Below are 23,779 nucleotides of genomic sequence, written 5' to 3' on the forward strand. Positions count from 1 at the left end.
GTAATCTAACAATTCCACAACACCTACCTAATACACACAAATCGAAGTAAGGAATGGAATAAGAATATATACATATAAATATATGTATGAGCAATGACAGAGCGGCATAGGCAAGACGCAATAGATGGTATAAAATACAATATCTCTTCACCCTTCTCCAGACCATCTCGGGAGACCATCTGAGATTCCTCACTTCCCTCATCAACTCATCCCTGATCACTGGCTGCGGTCCCTCTGACTTCTACATGGCCAGAGTCACTCCCCTCCTCAAGAAACCAACACTCGACTCATCTGACGTCAAAAACTACAGACCTGTTACCTTATTTCTTTTCTTTCCATAACACTTGAGCGTGCCGTCTCTGATCAACTCTCTCGTTATCTCTCTCAGAACAATCTTCTTGGCCCTAACCAGTCAGGCTTCAAGACGGGTCACTTAACCTAGACTGCTCTTCACTGTGTCACGGAGGCTCTCCGCACTGCAAAAAAAAAAGAATCTCTCTACTCTGTTCTCATCCAAGATCTATCCACAGCCCCCGACGCAGTGAACCATCAGATCCTCCATTCCACCCTCTCAGGGCTGGGCATCTCAGCCTCTGTACATTCTTGGATTGCATCCTACCTGGCAGTCCGCTCCTACCAGGTGACGTGGAGAGGATCTGTGTCTGGACCACGTACTCTCACTAATGGTGTCCCCCAGGGCTCAGGCCCTCTCCTCTTTTCTCCATACACCAAGTCACTCGGCTCCATCATATCCGCATTGCTATGCGGATGACACTCAACTTTTCTCCATCCCTCCTTCTGACACCTAGGTGGCGACACGCCTGCCTGGCAGATATCTCAACTTGGATGTCGGCCCACAACCTCAAGCTCAAACTCGACAAGATGGAGCTGCTCTTCCTCCCGGGGAAGGCCTGCCCGCTCAAAGACCTCTCCACAGATATGATGGAGGATGTAGTGTCTCTTTATAGAGAGAGATCCATCTCTCCATCATGCTATATAAAGAGACCCTACATCCTCCATCATTACCTCCTAAGATGGAGAGAGTAATAGAGAGAGAGAGAGAGAGAGAGAGAGAGAGTTACATAAAAGAGAACAGAGACAGACAAGACAAACAAGCCATGTTTAATTCCATGGACATATAATCTAGTCATTCTATGTCTATGTTTAGTTATATTCCCAGCAAATCCTTATGCATAGAGATGTTGAAGACCCTGGATGAACTCTCTCTCTCCATCCTTGACTCCTAAGAAGGAGAGAGTAATAGAGAGACAGAGAGAGAGAGTTTGGGGCAGCAGGGTAGCCTAGTGGTTAGAGCTTTGGGCTAGTAACTGAAAGGTTGCAAGTTCAAATCCCTGAGCTGACAAGGTACACATCTGTTGTTCTGCCCCTGAACAAGGCAGCTAACCCACTGTTCCTAGGCTGTCATTGAAAATAAGAATTTGTTCTTAACTGACTTGCCTAGTTAAATAAAGGTAAAATAAATATCTCTCTCTAACCTGGGAGGAAAGGATGAAGAGGGATCCTCCAGGGTCTTCAGCATCTCTCTCTCTCTCTGTGTAGCTCTCACTCATTATCTTTCTCTCTAACTTGAGAGGTAAGGATTATAAGAGGCTTTATCTCTCCTCCACCATCCATCCCCCCACCTTCCCAAGTACAGTATGTTTGAGGTGAATGAGAACTACACGCGCGTGTCAGAGTTTGTGATCGTGGGCTTCCCGGGACTCCATCCATCCTTATACCAGCTGGTGGCCTGGTTCTTCTTCTTCATCTATGTGATCACAGTGGTGGGGAACATCCTGCTGGTGGTGCTGTTTGCCCTGGAGCGCAGCCTGCAGAAACCCATGTACATCATCATGCTCAGCCTGGCTCTGTCAGATATAGGTAAGATACTCAGCCTGGTTCTGTCAGATACAGGTAAGACACTCAGCCTGGTTCTGTCAGATATAGGTAAGATACTCAGCCTGGTTCTGTCAGATATAGGTAAGATACTCAGCCTGGTTGTGTCAGATATAGGTAAGATACTCAGCCTGGTTCTGTCAGATATAGGGAAGATACTCAGCCTGGTTCTGTCAGATATAGGTAAGATAATCAGCCTGGTTGTGTCAGATATAGGTAAGATACTCAGCCTGGTTCTGTCAGATATAGGTAAGATACTCAGCCTGGTTCTGTCAGATATAGGTAAGATACTCAGCCTGGTTCTGTCAGATATAGGTAAGATACTCAGCCTGGTTCTGTCAGATATAGGTAAGATACTCAGCCTAGCTCTGTCAGATACAGGTAAGATACTCAGCCTGGTTGTGTCAGATACAGGTAAGATAATCAGCCTGGTTGTGTCAGATACAGGTAAGATAATCAGCCTGGTTGTGTCAGATATAGGTAAGATACTCAGCCTGGTTGTGTCAGACATAGGTAAGATACTCAGCCTGGTTCTGTCAGATATAGGTAAGATACTCAGCCTAGCTCTGTCAGATACAGGTAAGATACTCAGCCTGGTTCTGTCAGATATAGGTAAGATACTCAGCCTGGTTGTGTCAGATATAGGTAAGATACTCAGCCTGGTTCTGTCAGATATAGGTAAGATACTCAGCCTGGCTCTGTCAGATACAGGTAAGATACTCAGCCTGGTTCTGTCAGATATAGGGAAGATACTCAGCCTGGTTCTGTCAGATATAGGTAAGATAATCAGCCTGGTTGTGTCAGATATAGGTAAGATACTCAGCCTGGTTCTGTCAGATATAGGTAAGATACTCAGCCTGGCTCTGTCAGATACAGGTAAGATACTCAGCCTGGTTGTGTCAGATATAGGGAAGATACTCAGCCTGGTTCTGTCAGATATAGGTAAGATAATCAGCCTGGTTGTGTCAGATATAGGTAAGATCCTCAGCCTGGTTCTGTCAGATATAGGTAAGATACTCAGCCTGGTTCTGTCAGATATAGGTAAGATACTCAGCCTGGTTGTGTCAGATATAGGTAAGATACTCAGCCTGGTTATGTCAGATATAGGTAAGATACTCAGCCTGGTTGTGTCAGATATAGGTAAGATCCTCAGCCTGGTTATGTCAGATATAGGTAAGATACTCAGCCTGGTTGTGTCAGACATAGGTAAGATACTCAGCCTGGTTCTGTCAGATATAGGTAAGATACTCAGCCTGGCTCTGTCAGATAGAGGTTAGATACTCAGCCTAGCTCTGTCAGATACAGGTAAGATACTCAGCCTGGTTGTGTCAGATACAGGTAAGGGGTCGTGGTAGAATATTCAAATGTGTACACTCTCTTTCTTTCTCTCCTTCCCCAATGTGACTGCCGATCGAGTTTAAATGTATCTTGCTGGTGCTCAGGCATTAATGAGAGAGGAGAGGTCATGAGAGAAAGAGTGTCCTGTTTAAATGTGTCTCGTATGTGTCCCTCCGTCTTTAATCATGTGGAGAGTCCTTCTCTGACATCAGACAGTCATGTACAGATCTGTAATCAATCAGTGACTACTTACAAAAAAGGATGAGCATTTAAACATGGCCGCTGTGTTCCATTTCCCTCTCAGAGACAGAGGCTAGAACAAGGGGCCCAGAATGTTTCCACAGTGGCCCTGCCCTAGGTGATAGCCTGGTGCTGGTGGGACAACAAGAGGATTGCATTCCATCACTGTCTAAATAGTCTAAAATGGTCTCCACTCTTCTCCTTTCATCTCCCATCTTCCTCTCTCATCCCCTCTCTCCTCTCTATGCTCCTCTTTTCTCTGCTCTCCTCTCCCTTCCCTCCCCTCCCTCATCCCCTCTCTCCTCCTCTCTCAACTCTTCTCCTCTCTCTGCTGCTCTTTTCTCTGCTCTCCTCTGTCCTGTCCTCCCCTCTCCTCCTCTCTCCTCTGCTCTTTGTTCCTCTCTCCTCTCCCTTCCCTCCCCCCCGCCCCTCCCCTCCCTCATCCCCTCTCTCCTCCTCTCTCTTCTCCTCTCTGCTGCTCTTTTCTCTCCTCCTCCTCTCTCCAACCCTCTCCTCTCTCTCTCCTCTCTTCTCCTCTCTCCTCTCTCTGCTCGTCGTTTCTCCGCTCTCCTCTCCGTTCCCTTCCCCTCCCCTCCCTTCCTGGTTTTGCCACAGTGGCCCTTCCCAAAGTGATAGCCCGGTGGTGGTGGGACGACGGGAGGATCTCCTTTCATACCTGTCTGTTCCAGGAACAAATGATCCACTACTTTGGAACGCTCAACTCTCTCATCATGTTGACCATGGCTATGGACCGATACCTGGCTATCTGTCACCCTCTCAGGTAACATAGATCTACCCAACCCTAACCCTTACCCTAACTCTCTCATCATGTTGACCATGGCTATGGACCGATACCTGGCTATCTGTCACCCTCTCAGGTAACAACGACAACAGCACATATTATGCGTTATGATTTTATTGATGCAAAATAAATAAAGTGTGTTTGGTTGGAAAGTATTTCATAATTTTTTGGGGTCCTCTCCCACTCTCCCAATCCCTCTCTCTCCCCCTATCTCCCTCCACCCCTCTCTCTAGATACCCTATGTTGAAGACCAACCAAATAATGAGTGGTCTAACAGTCTTCTCCTGGATGTCAGCCACAGTCTCACCTAGCATCGGCACCATGGACTTCACCAGGGTACTGGCATGATAAAATAATGTATGATGATAGTAGTGTTACTACAGCCATTAGAGGGCCTAACAGCCCGAGAATGTTTGCAGCAAAGAGTTCACCAAGTTAACACATCACAAAACAATGTTCCAGGGCACTACTGTTAAATAAAAAAAAGTCTAGGTCAATCAAATTGGCATATCTTTATCACAATTGGCCCAGCATCATCCGGATTTGGCCGGGGTAGGCCTTCATTGTAAATAAAAATGTGTTCTTAAATGGCTTGCCTTGGTAAATAAAGGTTAAATATACATATTATTTAACCTGTTGGGGCTACAGGTTAGCAATGAACCCCGAGCCGGGATTGCTAACAAGGCTGGAAATTCAAAACATCAAAAATCTAATAATTTCAATTTCTCAAACAATCAACTATTTTACACAATTTAAATGATAAACATCTCCTTAATCTAACCACATTGTTCGATTTTCAAAGAGGCTTTACGGCAAAAGCATAAAGTTAGTTTATGTTAGGACAGTACATAGCCACAAAAGTACAAACATCCATTTTCAATTCAAGGTCAGGCGTCACCAAAAGCAGAAACCAGCTTGAATTATGCACTAACTTTTGTCAATCTCCATCAGATGACACTCCTAGGACATTATGTTATACAATACATGCATTTTTTGTTCCATCAAGTTCATATTTATATCCAAAAACAGCATTTTACAGTAGCGTGAAATTCAGATTTTTTCTTCTCTGAAATGCTTCCGGTGAACATAACAAAATTACTATTCGAAAACATTGGTAAATTATAATATTGTCATTCAAAGAATAATATATTATCATCTCGTAATTGCTACCAAATGGCCAGATCTCAAAATAACTTTACTGGGAAATCACATTTTGCAATAAACGGGGTGCTATGCTAAGAACAACAGGCTATGCTATACAGTTAGCATCATCTAAAATCGATAATAACATTGTAAATATCCCCTTACCTTTGATTATCTCCATCAGAAGGCAGGCATCCCAGGTCCGGAAGGCATCCCAGGTCCGGAACAAATGTGGTTTCTTTTGACAAAGTTCATAATTTATGTCCAAATAACACCAAGTACTTAGCGTTCATTATGCTCCCACAAAACGTGGTGGGGGACTGTAAAATCACGCCGAAAAGCTAAAAAAACCTAGTAAATAATCTATTTATGTTCGTTCAAACATGTCAAATGTTGTTTAGCATTAATCTTTTGGTCCATTTTTAACGTTAAACATCAGTAATATTTTCACACAACCTATCCTATGTCTAGATAAACAATGAAGACAAAACTCACGTTTCTCAGATTTATGCGCAGGCGCAAAAAAATGAAGTGATGACATGTCAACTTCCTTGGATTCTAATTTGCTCTCTGTTTATCATAGACGCTTCAAACAACTTTATAAAGATCGTTGACATCTAGTGGAAGCCGTAGGTGTTGCGAAATGAATCCTTTCTCACTATGGTATCTATAAAACAATGACACTAAATAGTACAGTCACAAAATTCACATTTTTTTTGGATCTATTTTTCACAGGTTTTTGCCTGCAATATGAGTTTTGTTATACTTACAGACACCATTCAAACTGTTTTAGAAAATTCAGAGTGTTTTCTATCCGAATGTGTTAATAATATGCATATCCTAGCTTCTGAGTTGGTGTAGGAGGCAGTTAAAAATGGGCACATATTTTTTTCAAAATGTCTCAATACTGCCCCCGAGCCCCAACAGGTTTTAAGTACCCCCCCACAATTTTTTTTTAAATAAACAAACGAACGTAGGTATTTTTTTGCCGAAGTACAAACCTTTGTATTTAATTATTTTCTCTATACCCAATCACAGGAGTACACACTCACACACACTCCAACAGACACATAACATGCACACATACATACTACACACACACGTACACACACTCACAATCAAATCAAATACACTGCTGCTACTATGTTTGTCATATATCCTAATGCCACCTTACCTCTATACATATCTAACCCTACCACCCCAGCACATTGGAAATATGGTATTGGAATGGATATATAGCTTATTACATTCTTGTCTTCATATTTCTTGTGTTTATAGCTCCTGTGTTTTTGTTCTACCTTCTTATTTTTAGTGTTACATAGTAGCTTGCAAGAAAGACATTTCACTGTACTTGTTCACGTGACATTTAAACTTGAAACTTTGACAATAAAACACATGCTGCAGCCAGAAGAGAATGGGCCTACGGTCCTTTGACCATTGTCTTCCTTTTAGGGAGTTTTTCCTTGCCACTCTGATTCAGTTTTCTCTTTGTAGTCTAGGTTACTGTTTAAAGGACATTGCTGATGTAAAAAGAACCCTTTATACATAAATGGTATTGATTGAGAATTACACAGCATCTCCTCTAAACGTGTCCTTGCTTCACCTCCCAGAAAGTAGCGTTTGATGGGCCCAACCTGCTCCTTCACATTAACTGTGACGCTCTTTGGGGTCTAGGCCGGGTTACATACTGCTAATGTAAAAAGGGCTTTCTGAATACATTTGACAAATTGACAATTACTTTTTTGTGTGTGTTTTATCTCCCAGAAAGTATCATTCTGTAACGTCTTGTCTGTGGTGTGGCGGAAAGAAGCGCAGGAAGCAGCGAACACTGTGTGGTAATTTTAATGGAACCACCCGTACAAAATAAAAGGTCTCCCAACAACAGGGAAAAATACAATGGACAAGCACAGTCAACAAACGCAGTTGACATACAGAAAAACAATCCCGCACAATAGGGTTCGGGCCAGCTGAACTAAATAGCCATCTTAATTACCTAACTCAGGGCAGGTGAGAAAACATAAAAAAAGGGAAAAACAAAAAGGGAATCGGTGGTAGCTAATAGGCCGGTGACGACGACCGCCGAGCGCCACCCGAGCAGGAGGGGGCGCCACCGTCGGTAGGAATCGTGACAGTACCCCCCTCCTGACGCGCGGCCCCTGCAGCGCGCCGACACCGGCCTCGAGGCCGACCCGGAGGACGAGGCGCAGGGCGATCCGGACGGAGGCGGTGGAACTCCTTCAACATGGATGGGTCCAAGACGTCCTCCGCCGGCACCCAGCACCTCTCCTCCGGACCGTACCCCTCCCAGTCCACAAGGTACTGCAGGCCCCCCGCCCGGCGTCTCGAGTCCAGAATGGCCCTTACGCTGTACGCCGGGGACCCCCCGATGTCCAGGGGGGGTGGAGGGACCTCCGGCACCTCATCTTCTTGTAGGGGACCAGCCACCACCGGCCTGAGGAGAGACACATGAAACGAGGGGTTAATACGGTAATAGGAAGGGAGTTGCAACCGATAACACACCTCGTTTATCCTCCTCAGGACTTTGAAGGGCCCCACACACTGCGGCCCCAGCTTCCGGCAGGGCACGCGGAGAGACAGGTTCCGGGTCGAGAGCCAGACCCTGTCACCCGGTGCGAACACCGGCGCCTCACTGCGGTGGCGGTCAGCACTCCTTTTCTGCCTAGCACTGGCCTCCTTCAGTGAGTCCTGTACTGCTTTCCAGGTCTCCTTGGAGTGCTGAACCCAGTCCTCCACCGCAGGAGCCTCGGTCTGGCTCTGGTGCCATGGGGCCAGGACCGGCTGGTACCCTAGCACACACTGGAAGGGTGACATGTTAGTAGAGGAGTGGCGAAGTGAGTTCTGGGCTAACTCTGCCCAAGGAATATACCTCGCCCACTCCCCTGGCCGGTCCCGGCAATACGACCTCAGGAACCTGCCCACCTCCTGGTTCACCCTCTCCGCCTGCCCATTGCTCTCGGGGTGATAACCGGAGGTTAAACTGACCGAGACCCCCAGTCGCTCCATAAACGCCTTCCAGACCCTGGATGTGAACTGGGAACCCCGATCAGAGACAATATCCTCCGGCACCCCGTAGTGCCGGAAGACGTGGGTAAATAGGGCCTCCGCAGTCTGCAGGGCCGTAGGGAGACCGGGCAAGGGGAGGAGACGGCAGGACTTAGAAAACCGATCCACAACCACCAGAATCGCAGTGTTCCCCTGAGAGGGGGGAAGATCTGTCAGGAAGTCGATAGACAGGTGCGACCATGGCCGTTGCGGAACGGGGAGGGGCTGTAACTTCCCTCTCGGTAAATGCCTAGGAGCCTTACTCTGGGCACAGACCGAACAGGAAGAGACATATGACCTCACGTCCTTAGCCAAGGTGGGCCACCAATACTTCCCCCTTAGACTCCGCCCTGTCCTCTCTACACCAGGATGACCTGCCGCAGGTAGCGTGTGCGCCCACCGAATCAACCGATCGCGAACATCGAGCGGCACATACATGCGCCCCACGGGCACCTGCGCAGGCGCAGGATCCAACACCAGTGCCCGCTCGATGTCCGCGTCCACCTCCCACACCACTGGTGCCACCAGCCTAGACGCTGGAATGATGGGAGTTGGATCGATGGGGCGGTCATCCGTGTCATACAGACGGGACAGCGCGTCGGCTTTAGTATTAAGGGAACCCGGTCTATATGAGATGGTAAACCTAAACCGGGCGAAGAACATGGCCCACCTTGCCTGACGTGGATTCAGTCTCCTCGCTGCCCGGATGTACTCCAGGTTTCGGTGGTCGGTCCAGATGAGAAAGGGGTGCTTAGCCCCCTCAAGCCAGTGTCGCCACACCCTCAAGGCTTTGACTACCGCTAGCAACTCCCTGTCCCCCACATCGTAGTTACGCTCCGCCGAACTGAGCTTCCCTGAGAAGAAAGCGCAGGGGCGGAGTTTTGGTGGCGCACCCGAGCGCTGTGATAGCACGGCACCCACCCCAGCCTCGGATGCGTCCACCTCTACCACGAACGCTAAAGACGGGTCCGGGTGCGCCAACACGGGCGAGTCGGTGAACAGGGTCTTCAACTTCTTGAAGGCTCCGTCCGCCTCCGTCGACCATCTCAAACGCGCCGGCCCCCCCTTCAGCAGTGAGGTAATGGGAGCCGCTACCTGGCCAAACCCCCAGATAAACCTCCGGTAGTAGTTGGCAAAGCCCAAGAACCGCTGCACTTCCTTCACCGTGGTTGGAGTCGGCCAATTACGCACGGCCTTAACGCGGTCACACTCCATCACCACCCCCGTGGTGGAAATGCGATAACCCAGAAAGGAGACGGCTCGTTTGAAAAACTCACACTTCTCAGCCTTAACGTATAGGTCATGCTCCAGCAGTCTACCAAGCACCCTGCGCACCAGGGACACATGCGCGGAGCGGGTGGCGGAATATATCAGAATGTCATCGATATAGACAATCACGCCCTGCCCGTGCAGGTCCCTGAGAATCTCGTCAACAAAGGATTGAAAGAAGGCTGGAGCATTTTTCAACCCATACGGCATGACGAGGTACTCATAATGGCCTGATGTGGTACTAAAGGCGGTTTTCCACTCATCTCCCTTCTTGATACGCACCAGGTTATACGCGCTCCTGAGATCCAATTTTGTGAAGAACTGTGCTCCGTGAAATGATTCCACCGCCGTAGCGATAAGAGGTAGTGGGTAACTAAACCCCACCGTGATCGCGTTTAGACCTCTATAATCAATGCACGGACGCAGACCTCCCTCCTTTTTCTTCACAAAAAGAAACTCGAGGAAGCGGGTGAGATGGAGGGCCGAATGTACCCCTGTCCCAAGGATTCCGTGACGTATGTCTCCATAGCCGCCGTCTCCTCTTGTGACAAGGGGTACACGTGACTCCTGGGAAGCGCAGCGTTAACCTGGAGATCTATCGCACAATCCCCTTGTCGATGAGGTGGTAATTTAGTCGCTCTCTTTTTACAAAAGCGATCGCCAAATCGGCGTATTCAGGGGAATGCGCACGGTGGACACCTGGTCTGGACTCTCCACCGACGTGGCACCTATGGAAACTCCTAGACATTTCCCTGAACACTCCTCCGACCACCCCTGGAGAACCCCCTGTTTCCATGAAATGAGGGGATTGTGACCAGCCAGCCAGGGGACCCCCAGCACCACTGGAAACGCAGGTGAATCAATAAGGAAAAAGTTCATGCTTTCCCTATGATTCCCCAGCGTTACCATGTCCAGCGGCACCGTAGACTCCCTGACTAGCCCTGACCCTAATGGTCGGCTATCTAAGGAGTGCACGGGGAAGGGGGAATCTATCGGCACCCGTGGAATGCCCAGCTTAATGGCAAGTCCACGATCCATAAAGTTCCCAGCTGCGCCTGAATCGACTAGCGCCCTATGCTGGGAAGAGGGAAAAAATTTAGAAAATGAAACAGGCAAAAACACATGACCAACAGGGGGTTCTGGGCGAATCTGGTGCTGACTCACCTGAGGTGACCGAGAAGTGTTCTGCCTGCCTTCTCGACTCCCAGACTGGCTCCTCCAGCACCGGTCGGCCGTGTGTCCTCTCCGACCACAGCTGGTGCAGGAGGAGCCACCTCCTCCGGTGCCCCTTGGCACGGCCCCCCCTACCTCCATAGGGGTAGGGGCGGGGTGCACGGGGGTGGAACGGGCAGGACCCTCTCCGAACGCCCGCGGGCAGCCAGCAAATTGTCCAACCGTATGGACATGTCAATGAGTTCGTCCAGGGATAGATTGGTGTCCCTACAGGCCAGCTCCCTGCGGACGTCCGCCCGGAGACTACACCGGTAGTGGTCTATGAGGGCCCTGTCATTCCACCCCGCTCCAGCAGCCAAGGTCCTAAACTCCAGCGCGAAGTCTTGAGCGCTCCTCGTCTCCTGCCTGAGGTGGAACAGCCGTTCACCCGCCGCTTTACCTTCGGGGGGGGTGGTCGAAAACAGCCCGAAAGCGGCGGGTGAACTCTGGGTAGTGGTCCCTCGCCGAGTCTGGAGCGTTCCAGACCACATTAGCCCACTCCAGAGCTCGGCCCGTCAGGCAGGAAACGAGGGCACTTACGCTCTCCTCTCCTGTAGGAGCAGGTCTGACGGTGGCCAGGTACAACTCTAGCTGGAGAAGAAACCCCTTGCACCCAGCCGCCGTCCCATCGTACTCCCTCGGGAGTGCCAGGCGAAGCGCGCCAGAGCCAGACGTCGTAGGAGGAGGAGATGGTTGTATCGGGGGGTGTAGGTGGAGAGAGGATACCACTCCTCTCCCATCGTTCCATCCTCTCCCTCATCTGGTCCATGGCGGATCCGATGCGATGCAGGACCGATGTATTGTGCTGGACACGTTCCTCCATTGAGGGTAGTGGAGTGCCCGCTGCTCCCGCTGATTCCATGCTCCTTCTGGTGGTGCGGGATTCTGTAACGTCTTGTCTGTGGTGTGGCGGAAAGAAGCGCAGGAAGCAGCGAACACTGTGTGGTAATTTTAATGGAACCACCCGTACAAAATAAAAGGTCTCCCAACAACAGGGAAAAATACAATGGACAAGCACAGTCAACAAACGCAGTTGACATACAGAAAAACAATCCCGCACAATAGGGTGCGGGCCAGCTGAACTAAATAGCCCTCTTAATTACCTAACTCAGGGCAGGTGAGAAAACATCAAAAAAGGGAAAAACAAAAAGGGAATCGGTGGTAGCTAATAGGCCAGTGACGACGACCGCCGAGCGCCACCCGAGCAGGAGGGGGCGCCACCGTCGGTAGGAATCGTGACACATTCTGTGGTCCTAACCGAATTCTCCATGCCTACTGTGACGCCCTGTCCCTGACTAAACTGTCCTGCTCTGACATGGCGGCAATCCAGGGCAGCTCCATTGGCCTGGCCTATTTTGTGCTCCTCGTCCCCTTCTCCTTCATCGTCTTCTCCTATATCAACATCATCGTCACCGTGATGCGCATGGCTAACGCACAGGTCAGAATTCAGGGGTGTGGGTGCAGAGGGGCTGGGTGGGAGGAGTGGTAGTGAGTGCAGGGGGTCTGGGTTGGTAGGGGGTGCAGGGGGTCTGGGTGGGTAGTGAGTACAGCGGATCTGGGTGGGAGGAGTGGCGGGGTGTGTGTGTTTCCTGTCCTGTCTGTGTCCCTAATTTGAACTACTCTCTCCTAACCCTAACCCACTGAGAACATTTCTCCATCTCTCCCCTCTCTAACCCAGGGCAGGCTGAAGACCTTCTCTACCTGCTACTCAGGGCTGTATCGTTCTTATCTAAACTAAACCTTTCCTCTAACCCACTACTCTCCCCTCTCTAACCCAGGGCAGGCTGAAGACCTTCTCTACCTGTGCTACTCAGGGCTGTATCATCCTTATTTACTACATTCCCCGCTTCACAGTGTACGCTACACCCTACATCCCCAACCTGACCATGACCCATGACCTCCACATCGGCCTCACCCTTTTCTGCAGGTAGGTAGAACACAGGTTAGATATGTGGACCAGGATCCCAAAGGTCACTAGTTCAAGTCCTGTGCCAGCGATGAAAAGGTTGTGCCCTTGAGCAAGTCACTAAAGCCTCTTAAGGATTGCCCCCTTTTTTATTTATTTTTTGCCTAAAATGACATACCCAAATCTACAAGCCTGTAGCTCAGGACCTGAAGCAAGGATATGCATATTCTTGATACCATTTGAAAGGAAACACTGAAGTTTGTGGAAATGTGAAATTAATGTAGGAGAATATAACACATTAGATCTGGTAAAATAGGTGGGGGTTTTTGTTCCATTGTCTTTGAAATGCAAGAGAAAGGCCATACTATTACAGGTTAGGCGCAGTTTAGATTTTGGCCGCTAGATGGCAGCAGTGTATGTGCAAAGTTTTAGACTGATTCAATGAACCACTGCATTTCTGTTCAAAATGTTGTATCAAGACTGCACAAATGTGCCTAATTGGTTTATTAATACATTTTCAAGTTCACTGTGCACTCTTCTCAAACAATAGCATGGTATTATTTCACTGTAATAGCTACTGTAAATTGGACAGTGCAGTTAGATAAACAAGAATTTAAGCTTTCTGCCCATATCAGATATGTCTATGTCCTGGGAAATGTTCTTGTTACTTACAACCTCATGCTAATCACATTAGCCTACGTTAGCTCAACCATCCCGCGGGGGGGACACACCAATCCTGTAGAGATTTTAAAGGGAAAATATTTCAGGGTTTCTGTGACAACCGACAAAGTAAAGTAATCTTCTCTACCTATTCTATTCTACAGCCTGTTCCCGCCGGTGGCCAACCCGTTCATCTATAGCTTCAGGACCAAGGAGATCAGAGCCATCCTGGGGCGCTGGAGACAGGGCTGGAGGAACAGCCAGACAGAACCGAGTAAACTCAACACTGTGTCTTATCACTAAATGACGGGTTAGGTTATAACATATTAATTCGTGGTTACAGCATGTTCATTCGGGGTTATAGCATGTTCATCCAGGGCTATAACATGTTCATTCGTGGTTATAGCATGTTCATTTGGGGTTATAGCATGTTCATTCGGGGTTAAAGCATGTTCATTCGGGGTTATAGCATGTTCATTCGGGGTTATAGCATGTTCATTCAGGGCTATAACATGTTAATTCAGGGCTATAACATGTTCATTCGGGGTTATAACATGTTCATCCGGGGTTATAACATGTTAATTTGGGGTTATAGCATGTTCATTCGGAGTTATAATGTTAATTCGGGGCTATAACATGTTTACTCAGGGTTATAGCATGTTAATTCGGGGTTATAACATGTTCATTCGGGGTTATAGCATGTTCATTCGGAGTTATAACGTTAATTCGGGGCTATAACATGTTTACTCAGGGTTATAGCATGTTAATTCGGGGTTATAACATGTTAATTCGGGGTTATAACATGTTCATTCGGGGCTATAGCATGTTCATTCGGGGTTATAACATGTTCATCCAGGGTTATAACATGTTCATTCGGGATTATAGCATGTTCATTCGGGGTTATAACATGTTCATTCGGGGTTATAACATGTTAATTCGGGGTTATAACATGTTCATCCGGGGTTATAACATGTTAATTCGGGGTTATAGCATGTTCATTCGGGGCTATAACATGTTAATTCGGGGCTATAACATGTTCATTCGGGGTTATAGCATGTTCATTCGGAGTTATAACGTTAATTCGGGGCTATAACATGTTAATTCGGGGTTATAGCATGTTAATTCGGGGCTATAACATGTTCATTCGGGGTTATAGCATGTTCATTCGGGGTTATAGCATGTTCATTCGGGGTTATAACATGTTCATTCGGGGCTATAGCAGTTTAATTCAGGGCTATAGCAGTTTAATTCAGGGCTATAACATGTTAAAACACACTAAACACAACACTGTTATCACTCAATGACACTCGCACACAGTGTAAAATATCTGTTTCCCCTTACAAATATGACTTGTATAGGCTACAGAGTCATCTTATCGCTCTGGCATTGTTAGATACTACTATTCTCCAAGAATAAAATGGAGATGAAAGTAGATATTCAAATAGCATCTTTATAAATCTAATTTTCAAAAAGCCCTCTGCTTGTGTTGTCTGTCTCAACCAGTATTGATTTTTTTTTATTTTTATTTTAAATATTTTTTTATATTGATCACGTCTAATGAACAAGGGAGGCTACCTCTATAAAACGCATTACAAAAAGCCCTCTGCTGGTCTTTTATTTCATTCTCAACCAGAGTCATACCATGTTCTAGCCAGAAGATGGCGCCAGATACTAATGCATACATTACCTGCCAGTATGAATCCTGTGATCACTGCTGATGAAGACAGAGCACATTAGCTTGAGTTTGGTGCTACCATCTACCAATAACATTACAGTGTGTGTAGGCTTAAAGTACGTCTGGAATTCAGCGGGATGCCCTATCTAAAAAGGTAATATCAGACAGATGCAGCATTTATTGTGAATGTGGTCCACGCTAACTCGGGAACGTTGCTTTTAAAAGCTGCGCTGAGGTTGAATCCTGGCCTGAGTATAAACCACTGGAACATGAAAGTGGTTCAGATGGCCTCATAGAGTCAATTCAAGTCAAATGGATGAATCACTTCTGGGGCAATCAGGTAGTGTAAGTCAGGTTACAAATACCAGTCAATAGCCCTATGTGTTCACTGCTTTGGATATAAACACCTACACAATGATTACATTATTATCAGCAGCACAATGGAGGTTTGTTCACAGGAGGGAGTGTCACTAGCTGACCTTAAAAAACACTAGCTGACCTTAAAAAACACTTTTGACCAGGGCCTATGGGCCCTGGTCAAAAGTAGTGCACTATAATGGGATTATAGGGCCCTGGTCTAAAGTAGTCCCATTTGGGACACTGAAAACTTTCTCCAGGCCTACTCAACTAGCTCAATGTTTCTCTTTGAATAGTAGTTGTCCCTACACCAGGGGTGGCTGACATTTTCCACAGAGGGCCAAACCAAGCAGAGACCAATTTATGCCGAGATTAAATCAAAGGCGTGATGTCGCCAAGCGCACTGCACTGTCGAAATGCACCTGTGGACCAGGAGGCCCTGAGTTCTCCCTTGACTATGGCTATGTCCTTTGTTTAGTGTGTCCCGGACGTATGACAATTCTAAAATAGACTACAGTAGGCCAGTATTTGGGTTCTATAACAGACTACAGTAGACCAGTATTTGGGTTCTATAACAGACTACAGTAGACCAGTATTTGGGTTCTATAACAGACTACAGTAGGCCAGTATTTGGATTGTATAACAGACTACAGTAGGCCAGTATTTGGGTTCTATAACAGACTACAGTAGACCAGTATTTGGGTTCTATAACAGACTACAGTAGGCCAGTATTTGGGTTCTATAACAGACTACAGTAGACCAGTATTTGGGTTCTATAACAGACTACAGTAGACCAGTATTTGGGTTCTATAACAGACTACAGTAGGCCAGTATTTGGATTGTATAACAGACTACAGTAGGCCAGTATTTGGGTTCTATAAGAGACTACAGTAGGCCAGTATTGGGGTTCTATAACAGACTACAGTAGGCCAGTATTTGGGTTCTATAACAGACTACAGTAGACCAGTATTTGGGTTCTACAACAGACTACAGTAGGCCAGTGTTTGGGTTCTTTAACAGAGTACGGTAGGCCAGTATTTGGGTTCTATAACAGACTACAGTAGACCAGTATTTGGGTTCTATAACAGACTACAGTAGGCCAGTATTTGGGTTCTATAACAGACTACAGTAGGCCAGTATTTGGGTTCTATAACAGACTACAGTAGGCCAGTATTTGGGTTCTATAACAGACTACAGTAGACCAGTATTTGGGTTCTATAACAGACTACAGTAGGCCAATGCTTGGGATCTATAACAAATCAAATCAAAGTTTGTCACGTGCGCCGAATACGACAGGTGTAGACCTTACAGTGAAATGCTTACTTACAAGCCCAAACCAACAGTGCAAATTTGAAGTAAAAAATAGGTATTAGGTAAACAATAGATATGTAAAGAATTATATATTTTTTTTAAACAGTAAAATGACAGTGAAAATAACAGTAGCGAGGCTATATACAGGTGGTACCGATACAGAGTCAATGTTCGGGGGCTAATTGAGGTAATATGTACATGTAGGTATAGTTAAAGTGACTATGCATAGATAATAAACAGAGAGTAGCAGCAGCGTAAAAGAGAAGAGTGGCGGGACACAATGCAAATAGCCAGGGTACCGCTTGCCATGCGGTCATAGAGAGAACAGTCTATGACTGGGGTGGCTGGGGTCTTTGACAATTTTTAGGGCCCTCCTCTGACACTGCCTGGTGTAGAGGTCCTGGATGACAGGCAGCTTAGCCCCAGTGATGTACTGGGCCATACGCACTACCCTCTGTAGTGCCTTGCGGTCGGAAGCCGAGCAATTGCCGTACCAGACAGTGATGCAACCAGTCAGGATGCTCTCGATGTTGCAGCTGTTGAACCTTTTGAGTTTCCTGAGGGGGAATAGGTTTTGTCGTGCCCTCTTCACGACTGTCTTGGTGTGTTTGGACCATTCTAGTTTGTTGGTGATGTGGACACTAAGGAACTTGAAGCTCTCAACCTGCTTCACTACAGCCCCATCGATGAGAATGGGGGCGTGCTCGGTCCTATTTTTCCTGTAGTCTACAATCATCTCCTTTGTCTTGATTACGTTGAGGGAGAGGTTGTCATTCTGGCACCACCCGGCCAAGTCTCTGACCTCCTCCCTATAGGCTGTCTCATCGTTGTCGGTGATCAGGCCTACGACTGTTGTGTCGTCTACAAACTTCATGATGGGGTTGGAGTCGTGCCTGGCCATGCAGTCATGGGTGAACAGGAAGGACAGGATGGGACTGAGCACGCATCCGAGGGGCTCCAGTGTTGAGGATCAGCGTGGCAGATGTGTTGCTGCCTACCCTTACCACCTGGGGGTGGCCCGTCAGGAAGTCCAGGATCCAGTTGCAGAGGGAGGTGTTTAGTCCCAGGATCCTTAGCTTAGTGACGAGCTTTGAGGGCACTATGATGTTGAAGGCTGAGCTGGAGTCAATGAATAGCATTCTCACATAGGTGTTCCTTTTGTCCAGGTGGAAAGGGCAGTGTGGAGTGCAATATAGATTGAATCATCTGTGGATCTGTTTAAAGCGGTATGCAAATTGGAGTGGGTCTAGGGTTTCTGGGATAATGGTGTTAATGTGAGCCATTACCAGCCTTTCAAAGCACTTCATGGCTACGGATGTGAGTGCTATGGGTCTGTAACCATTTAGGCAGGTTCCATTAGTGCTCTTGGGCACAGGGACTATGGTGGTCTGCTTGAAGCATCTTGGTATTACAGACTCAATCAGGGACATGTTGAAAATGTCAGTGCACCTGCCATTTGGTCAGCACATGCCCGGAGCACACGTCCTGGTAATCCGTCTGGCCCCGCTGCCTTGTGAATGTTGACCTGTTTAAAGGTCTTACTCACATCGGCTACGGAGAGCGACAGTCGTCCGGAACCGCTGATGCTCTCATGCATGCCTCAGTGTTGCTTGCATCGAAGCAAGCATAGAAGTTATTTAACTCATCTGGTAGGCTCGTGTCACTGGTCAGCTCGCGGCTGTGCTTTCCTTTGTAGTCTGTAATAGTTTGCAGGCCCTGCCACATCTGATGAGCATCGGAGCCTTTGTAGTACGATTCAATCTTAGTCCTGTATTGGCGCTTTGCCTGTTTGATGGTTCGTCAGAGGGCATAGCAGGATTTCTTATAAGCTTCCAGGTTAGAATCCCGCACCCTGAAAGATGCCCTTTTAGCTCAGTGTGAATGTTGCCTGTAATCCATGGCTTCTGGTTGGCGTATGTACAGTGGCTTGTGAAAGTATTCACCCCCTTGGCATTTTTCCTATTTTGTTGCCTTACAACCTGGAATTAAAATAGTTTTAGGGGGGTTTGTATAATTTGATTTACACAACATGCCTACCCCTTTGAAGATGCAAAATATTTTTTCTTGTGAAACAAACAAGAAATAGGACAAAAAACTGAAAACTTGAGCGTGCATAACTATTCACCCCCCCCCAAATTCAATACTTTGTAGAGCCACCTTTTGCAGCAATTACAGCTGAAAGTCTCTTTGGGTATGTCTCTATAAGCTTGGCACATCTAGCCACTGGGATTTTTGCCCATTCTTCAAGGCAAAACTGCTCCAGCTCCTTCAAGTTGGATGGGTTCCACTGGTGTACAGCAATCTTTAAGTCATACCACAGATTCTCAATTTGATTGAGGTATGGGCTTTGACTAGGCCATTCCAAGACATTTCAATGTTTCCCCTTAAACCACTGGAATGTTGCTTTAGCAGTATGCTTAAGGTTATTGTCCTGCTGGAAGGTGAACCTCCGTCCCAGTCTCAAATTTCTGGAAGGCTGAAACAGGTGACTATGGCTATGTCCTTCGTTTAGTGTGTCCGGGACGTATGACAATTCTAAAATAGAGTACAGTAGGCCAGTATTTGGGTTCTATAACAGACTACAGTAGACCAGTAGTTGGGTTCTATAACAGACTACAGTAGACCAGTATTTTGGTTCTATAACAGACTACAGTAGGCCAGTGTTTGGGTTCTATAACAGACTACAGTAGACCAGTATTTGGGTTCTATAACAGACTACAGTAGGCCAGTGTTTGGGTTCTATAACAGACTACAGTAGACCAGTATTTGGGTTCTATAACAGACTACAGTAGGCCAGTATTTGGGCTGAGTGAGTCAGTGAGTGGTGTAATATCACTAACAGTCCTGTGTTGTGCTTGGTGTAATGAAACACACTGGTGTGTTGAGTGGAGGTACTGTTACTGTAAGAGATTACGCCTTTCTCTCTCCCTGTCTGTCTGCTCCCCGAGTGGCACTACAGAGGACAAAGGGCAGTCTGTGTGTGTGTGTGTGTGTGTGTGTGTGTGTGTGTGTGTGTGTGTGTGTGTGTGTGTGTGTGTGTGTGTGTGTGTGTGTGTGTGTGTGTGTGTGTGTGATGGCTACTACAAGAAGACAGGGACAAGTAACAAGGCGCAACATAATGATTGTTTAATGAGAGTAATGATCACATAAGTCAATGGCTGCACTTCAATAATCTATATTTAGTTAATAGATGGATCAAGTCATAAATCAATGGCTGCACTTCAATAATCTATATTTAGTTAATAGATGGATCAAGTCATAAATCAATGGCTGCACTTCAATAATCTTTATTTAGTTGACAGATGGATTTATTCCATTTGAAGTTTGGAAGAGGGGTATAGGGGATGAGCATTAGATTAGTGCTATTTACAATCATTTAGAAAATGCTTTTCAATATTATCACTGTACAGCTTGAAACCCTGATTACTGAGCAAGATAAACTATAATATTTGGCTACATCCCAAATGGCCTCCTATTTCCTTTCATAGTGAACTACCTTGGCCCAGAGCCTTATGGGTCCTTGTCAAATGTAGTACAACATATAGGGAATAGAGTGCCATTTGGGACAGAGCCTTTAAGACCTAGTGCTGTTACAAAGCAAAATAAAACACAAAGAAAAAAATTACAGAAAATAAAAATACATTTAAAAAAATGTTTCAAATAGTTCTGTATGTCAATGATTAGGAGGATGGTTCTGTTTTGCTGCTTAAAGGACAACAAGTTGACTATGCCCTAAATGGCACACTATATAGTGCACTACTTTGGACCAGGGCCCTACATAAGTAAGTAGCCTTGTCTGAGCCAGAAAAGCCCATAAGGCAGGAGCCCATCTCCTGTTTCTTTAGTTTAAGGCAGCTTGATGTACAAGTACACCTCCCGCACTATTCTTTCGCAGGTCCTATAGGCCTTGGTCAAAAGTATCACACTAGATCTGAAATAGGGTGTCATTTGGGACGTACTGTAGCGTCGTCAGCAAGGTGACAGTTTGAACTTCTGTCTAGGAAGCTAGCTAGTTAATGATGGTGCACACAGAGACACTAAAAACATCAATATACTGGCATCAACAGGATCTAGAGGCATCATCATGTTCTAGAGAATATTTATATTCAATATATTCTACACATATGTTACCTTAGTTTTTTTATATATATATTATTCCCATTGGAAAAATACTAAGTAAAATAAGAAACTCTTTTTACAGGTCGTTCGGTGATGGTGGAGGGCTGGGGGGGGCTGGTTAGGGCACATGCGTTCATTGTTGTGCAAAAAAATGTATGCCTTTATCTTTCTTTAAGTGAAGAAGAAAGAGATTTGGAAGAAAATAACACTTAATTCCAGATTGGTTCTTTCCCTTGGCTTGGATTGGCAAGCAGACCCAACCCATCACAACACTAGAGGTATTCAACAGATCTGTCTGTCTTTTCATTCTTTCAGGGAGAAAGGTGGGATGAGGGAGGTGTATTCCGTCTTTCTTTCTGGTGAGGAGGGACGGGGAATAAAGGAGATCTGTCTGTCTTTCTGGTGAGGAGGAAAGGGGAATAAAGGAGATCTGTGTGTCTTTATGGTGAGGAGGGATGGGGAATAAAGGAGATCTGTGTGTCTTTATGGTGAGGAGGGATGGGGAATAAAGGAGATCTGTCTGTCTTTCTGGTGAGGAGGAACGGGGAATAAAGGAGATCTGTCTGTCTTTATGGTGAGGAGGGATGGGGAATAAAGGAGATCTGTGTGTCTTTATGGTGAGGAGGAACGGGGAATAAAGGAGATCTGTCTGTCTTTCTGGTGAGGAGGAACGGGGAATAAAGGAGATCTGTCTGTCTTTCTGGTGAGGAGGAAAGGGGAATAAAGGAGATCTGTCTTTCTTTCTGGTGATGAGGAACGGGGAATAAAGGAGATCTGTCTGTCTTTCTGGTGAGGAGGAACGGGGAATAAAGGAGATCTGTCTGTCTTTCTGGTGAGGAGGAACGGGGAATAAAGGAGATCTGTCTGTCTTTCTGGTGAGGAGGAAAGGGGAATAAAGGAGATCTGTCTGTCTTTCTGGTGAGGAGGAACGGGGAATAAAGGAGATCTGTCTGTCTTTCTGGTGAGGAGGAAAGGGGAATAAAGGAGATCTGTCTGTCTTTCTGGTGAGGAGGAACGGGGAATAAAGGAGATCTGTCTGTCTTTCTGGTGAGGAGGAACGGGGAATAAAGGAGATCTGTCTGTCTTTCTGGTGAGGAGGAACGGGGAATAAAGGAGATCTGTCTGTCTTTCTGGTGAGGAGGAACGAGGAAGAAGGGAGATCTGTCTGTCTTTCTTCCCCTTGTTCAGTTTCTTTCTCGTTGTTCAGGGGAAAAGGGGGGGGTGAGGGTTCTGACGGAGGAATGATCTAAAACACTGACCGGTCAGAAAGGAGAAGAGGACCGACTGTCAAAACACAGTCAACAACATGATATTATGGCCAAATAACAACACTGTTTGTTAGTAATTGGCTCGAACCATCATGAGTGAATAATAGACTGGATCGGTCTGTCAATGCACTAGTGTAAGATTTAAGGGCATATACACAAGTGGTAGAGGGGGAGGTAAAAAGGACACAGGCATGTGTGTGTGTGTGTTCTGATCAGGCACATCAATGCTTTGCTGCACTATGGGAGATACACAGCACATCTGGATAAGTGGGTGGTCAAAGGGTGTGTGGGGGGGGCGGGGGTTTATTTAGTGGTTAAGTCTGAGTGAGAGAGACCGGCCCACACACACACACACAGTTTATAAGCAAGTGCACTGTATTGCTATGAGGAACACAGAATGTTTTGTGTGTGTGTGTGTGTGTGTGTGTGTGTGTGTGTGTGTGTGTGTGTGTGTGTGTGTGTGTGTGTGTGTGTGTGTGTGTGTGTGTGTGTGTGTGTGTGTGTGTGTGTGCAGCAGAATTCTAGAGAGACTGCAAGACAGGACAGTGTGTTGGTTGGATCCAAGATAGGGGTGGTGAGGATTGGGGGATGGAGGTGGGGGAGGGAGGTGGGTATTTACAGGATGACACAGCAGTTACTCTCTCCAGTTTTCTCTCTGTTCCTCTGACCTGAGAAGGAACACAACACACAGTCAAACACAGTAGGAATGTGGTCAGCACCCTGTCAAACAGTCAAACACAGTCAGGATGCAGTCAGAACACGGTCAGAAAGTCACACGGTCAGGACACGGTCAGGACACGGTCAGGACACGGTCAGGACACGGTCAGGACAATGTCAGGACACGGTCAGGACACTGTCAGGACACTGTCAGGACACGGTCAGGACACGGTCAGGACACGGTCAGGACACGGTCAGGACACTGTTTAACTACATAGTAGCAATATTGTTGAGAAATCTACCTTTTTTCTAAAAAGAGTATCAGCTCAAATGTAGCATTGCAACAAAAACAACCATCTGTCATTATTTAAATAGTGTTGCATACGCTTACTGAAACACACGTCTTACTACACTGTATAGTACTGGTAATAGGTTAGAAATATTCATCATTGATCTTTACCTGTTCTTAAACAAACAGAAATAACTGTACTACCATCATCTACAGTAAAGGCATCATCTATTACTGTGTTTTAGTGTGAGGGGGAGGAACAAGGGATGAATTAAAAGTCTGGGAGGTGGGATAAATGAAAAGCGGGTTACCTTGGGAGTTTGGCTCAGGCAACGTCTCTCTGGCAACTAAATGCATCACTGTGGTTTTCCCCAGAGGCAGTTTGAGAGCTGAGAGAAGGGGAGGAGGAGGGGAGGGAGGAGGAGGAGGGGAGGGAGGAGGAGGAGAGGGGGAGCGTGCGAGTGGCAGAGTAGAACAGAAAAAGAGGGAAATAAAAAGCGGTTAGTTAACGGACAAAGACTTGTTACAAAGACAATATATCATCATAACTATAATCATCTGACTGATCTAACAT

General features: G+C 46.5%; 2 protein-coding genes across 2 annotated transcripts in view; one reads left to right on the top strand and one right to left on the bottom strand.

Annotated features, from left to right (window-relative positions):
* The first annotated feature begins 1,658 nt into the window (after positions 1-1,658).
* On the top strand, positions 1,659-12,918 carry LOC123725263 (olfactory receptor 10A4-like). The gene is made up of 5 exons (XM_045690402.1): positions 1,659-1,879; positions 4,076-4,255; positions 4,510-4,620; positions 12,206-12,401; positions 12,742-12,918. Exons 1-5 carry the CDS (start codon positions 1,659-1,661, stop codon positions 12,892-12,894), a joined length of 861 nt encoding a protein of 286 aa, XP_045546358.1. The 3' UTR covers positions 12,895-12,918.
* Positions 12,919-19,977: 7,059 nt separating this feature from the next.
* The window catches only part of ubl3a (ubiquitin-like 3a), a 60,944-nt gene continuing 57,142 nt past the window's right edge, over positions 19,978-23,779 (bottom strand). The window contains exons 4-5 of the mRNA XM_014129724.2: positions 23,517-23,594; positions 19,978-22,927 (exon numbers count right to left, since the gene is read on the bottom strand). Of these exons, the coding sequence (XP_013985199.1) occupies positions 22,875-22,927; positions 23,517-23,594 (131 nt within the window). The 3' untranslated portion in view covers positions 19,978-22,874. The remainder of the gene's footprint in view (positions 22,928-23,516; positions 23,595-23,779) is intronic.

The sequence above is a fragment of the Salmo salar genome, chromosome ssa11 (genome assembly GCF_905237065.1).
Source record: "Salmo salar chromosome ssa11, Ssal_v3.1, whole genome shotgun sequence".
Classification (NCBI taxonomy): domain Eukaryota; kingdom Metazoa; phylum Chordata; class Actinopteri; order Salmoniformes; family Salmonidae; genus Salmo; species Salmo salar.

Excerpts from the sequence above, each read along its gene's own strand:
- LOC123725263 (XM_045690402.1), top strand. The coding sequence starts at position 1,659 with ATGTTTGAGGTGAATGAGAACTACACGCGCGTGTCAGAGTTTGTGATC. Across the intron at positions 1,880-4,075 it reads AGCCTGGCTCTGTCAGATAT|TGGTTTTGCCACAGTGGCCC; the intron begins AGGTAAGATACT and ends CCCCTCCCTTCC. Across the intron at positions 12,402-12,741 it reads TGCGCATGGCTAACGCACAG|GGCAGGCTGAAGACCTTCTC; the intron begins GTCAGAATTCAG and ends TCTCTAACCCAG.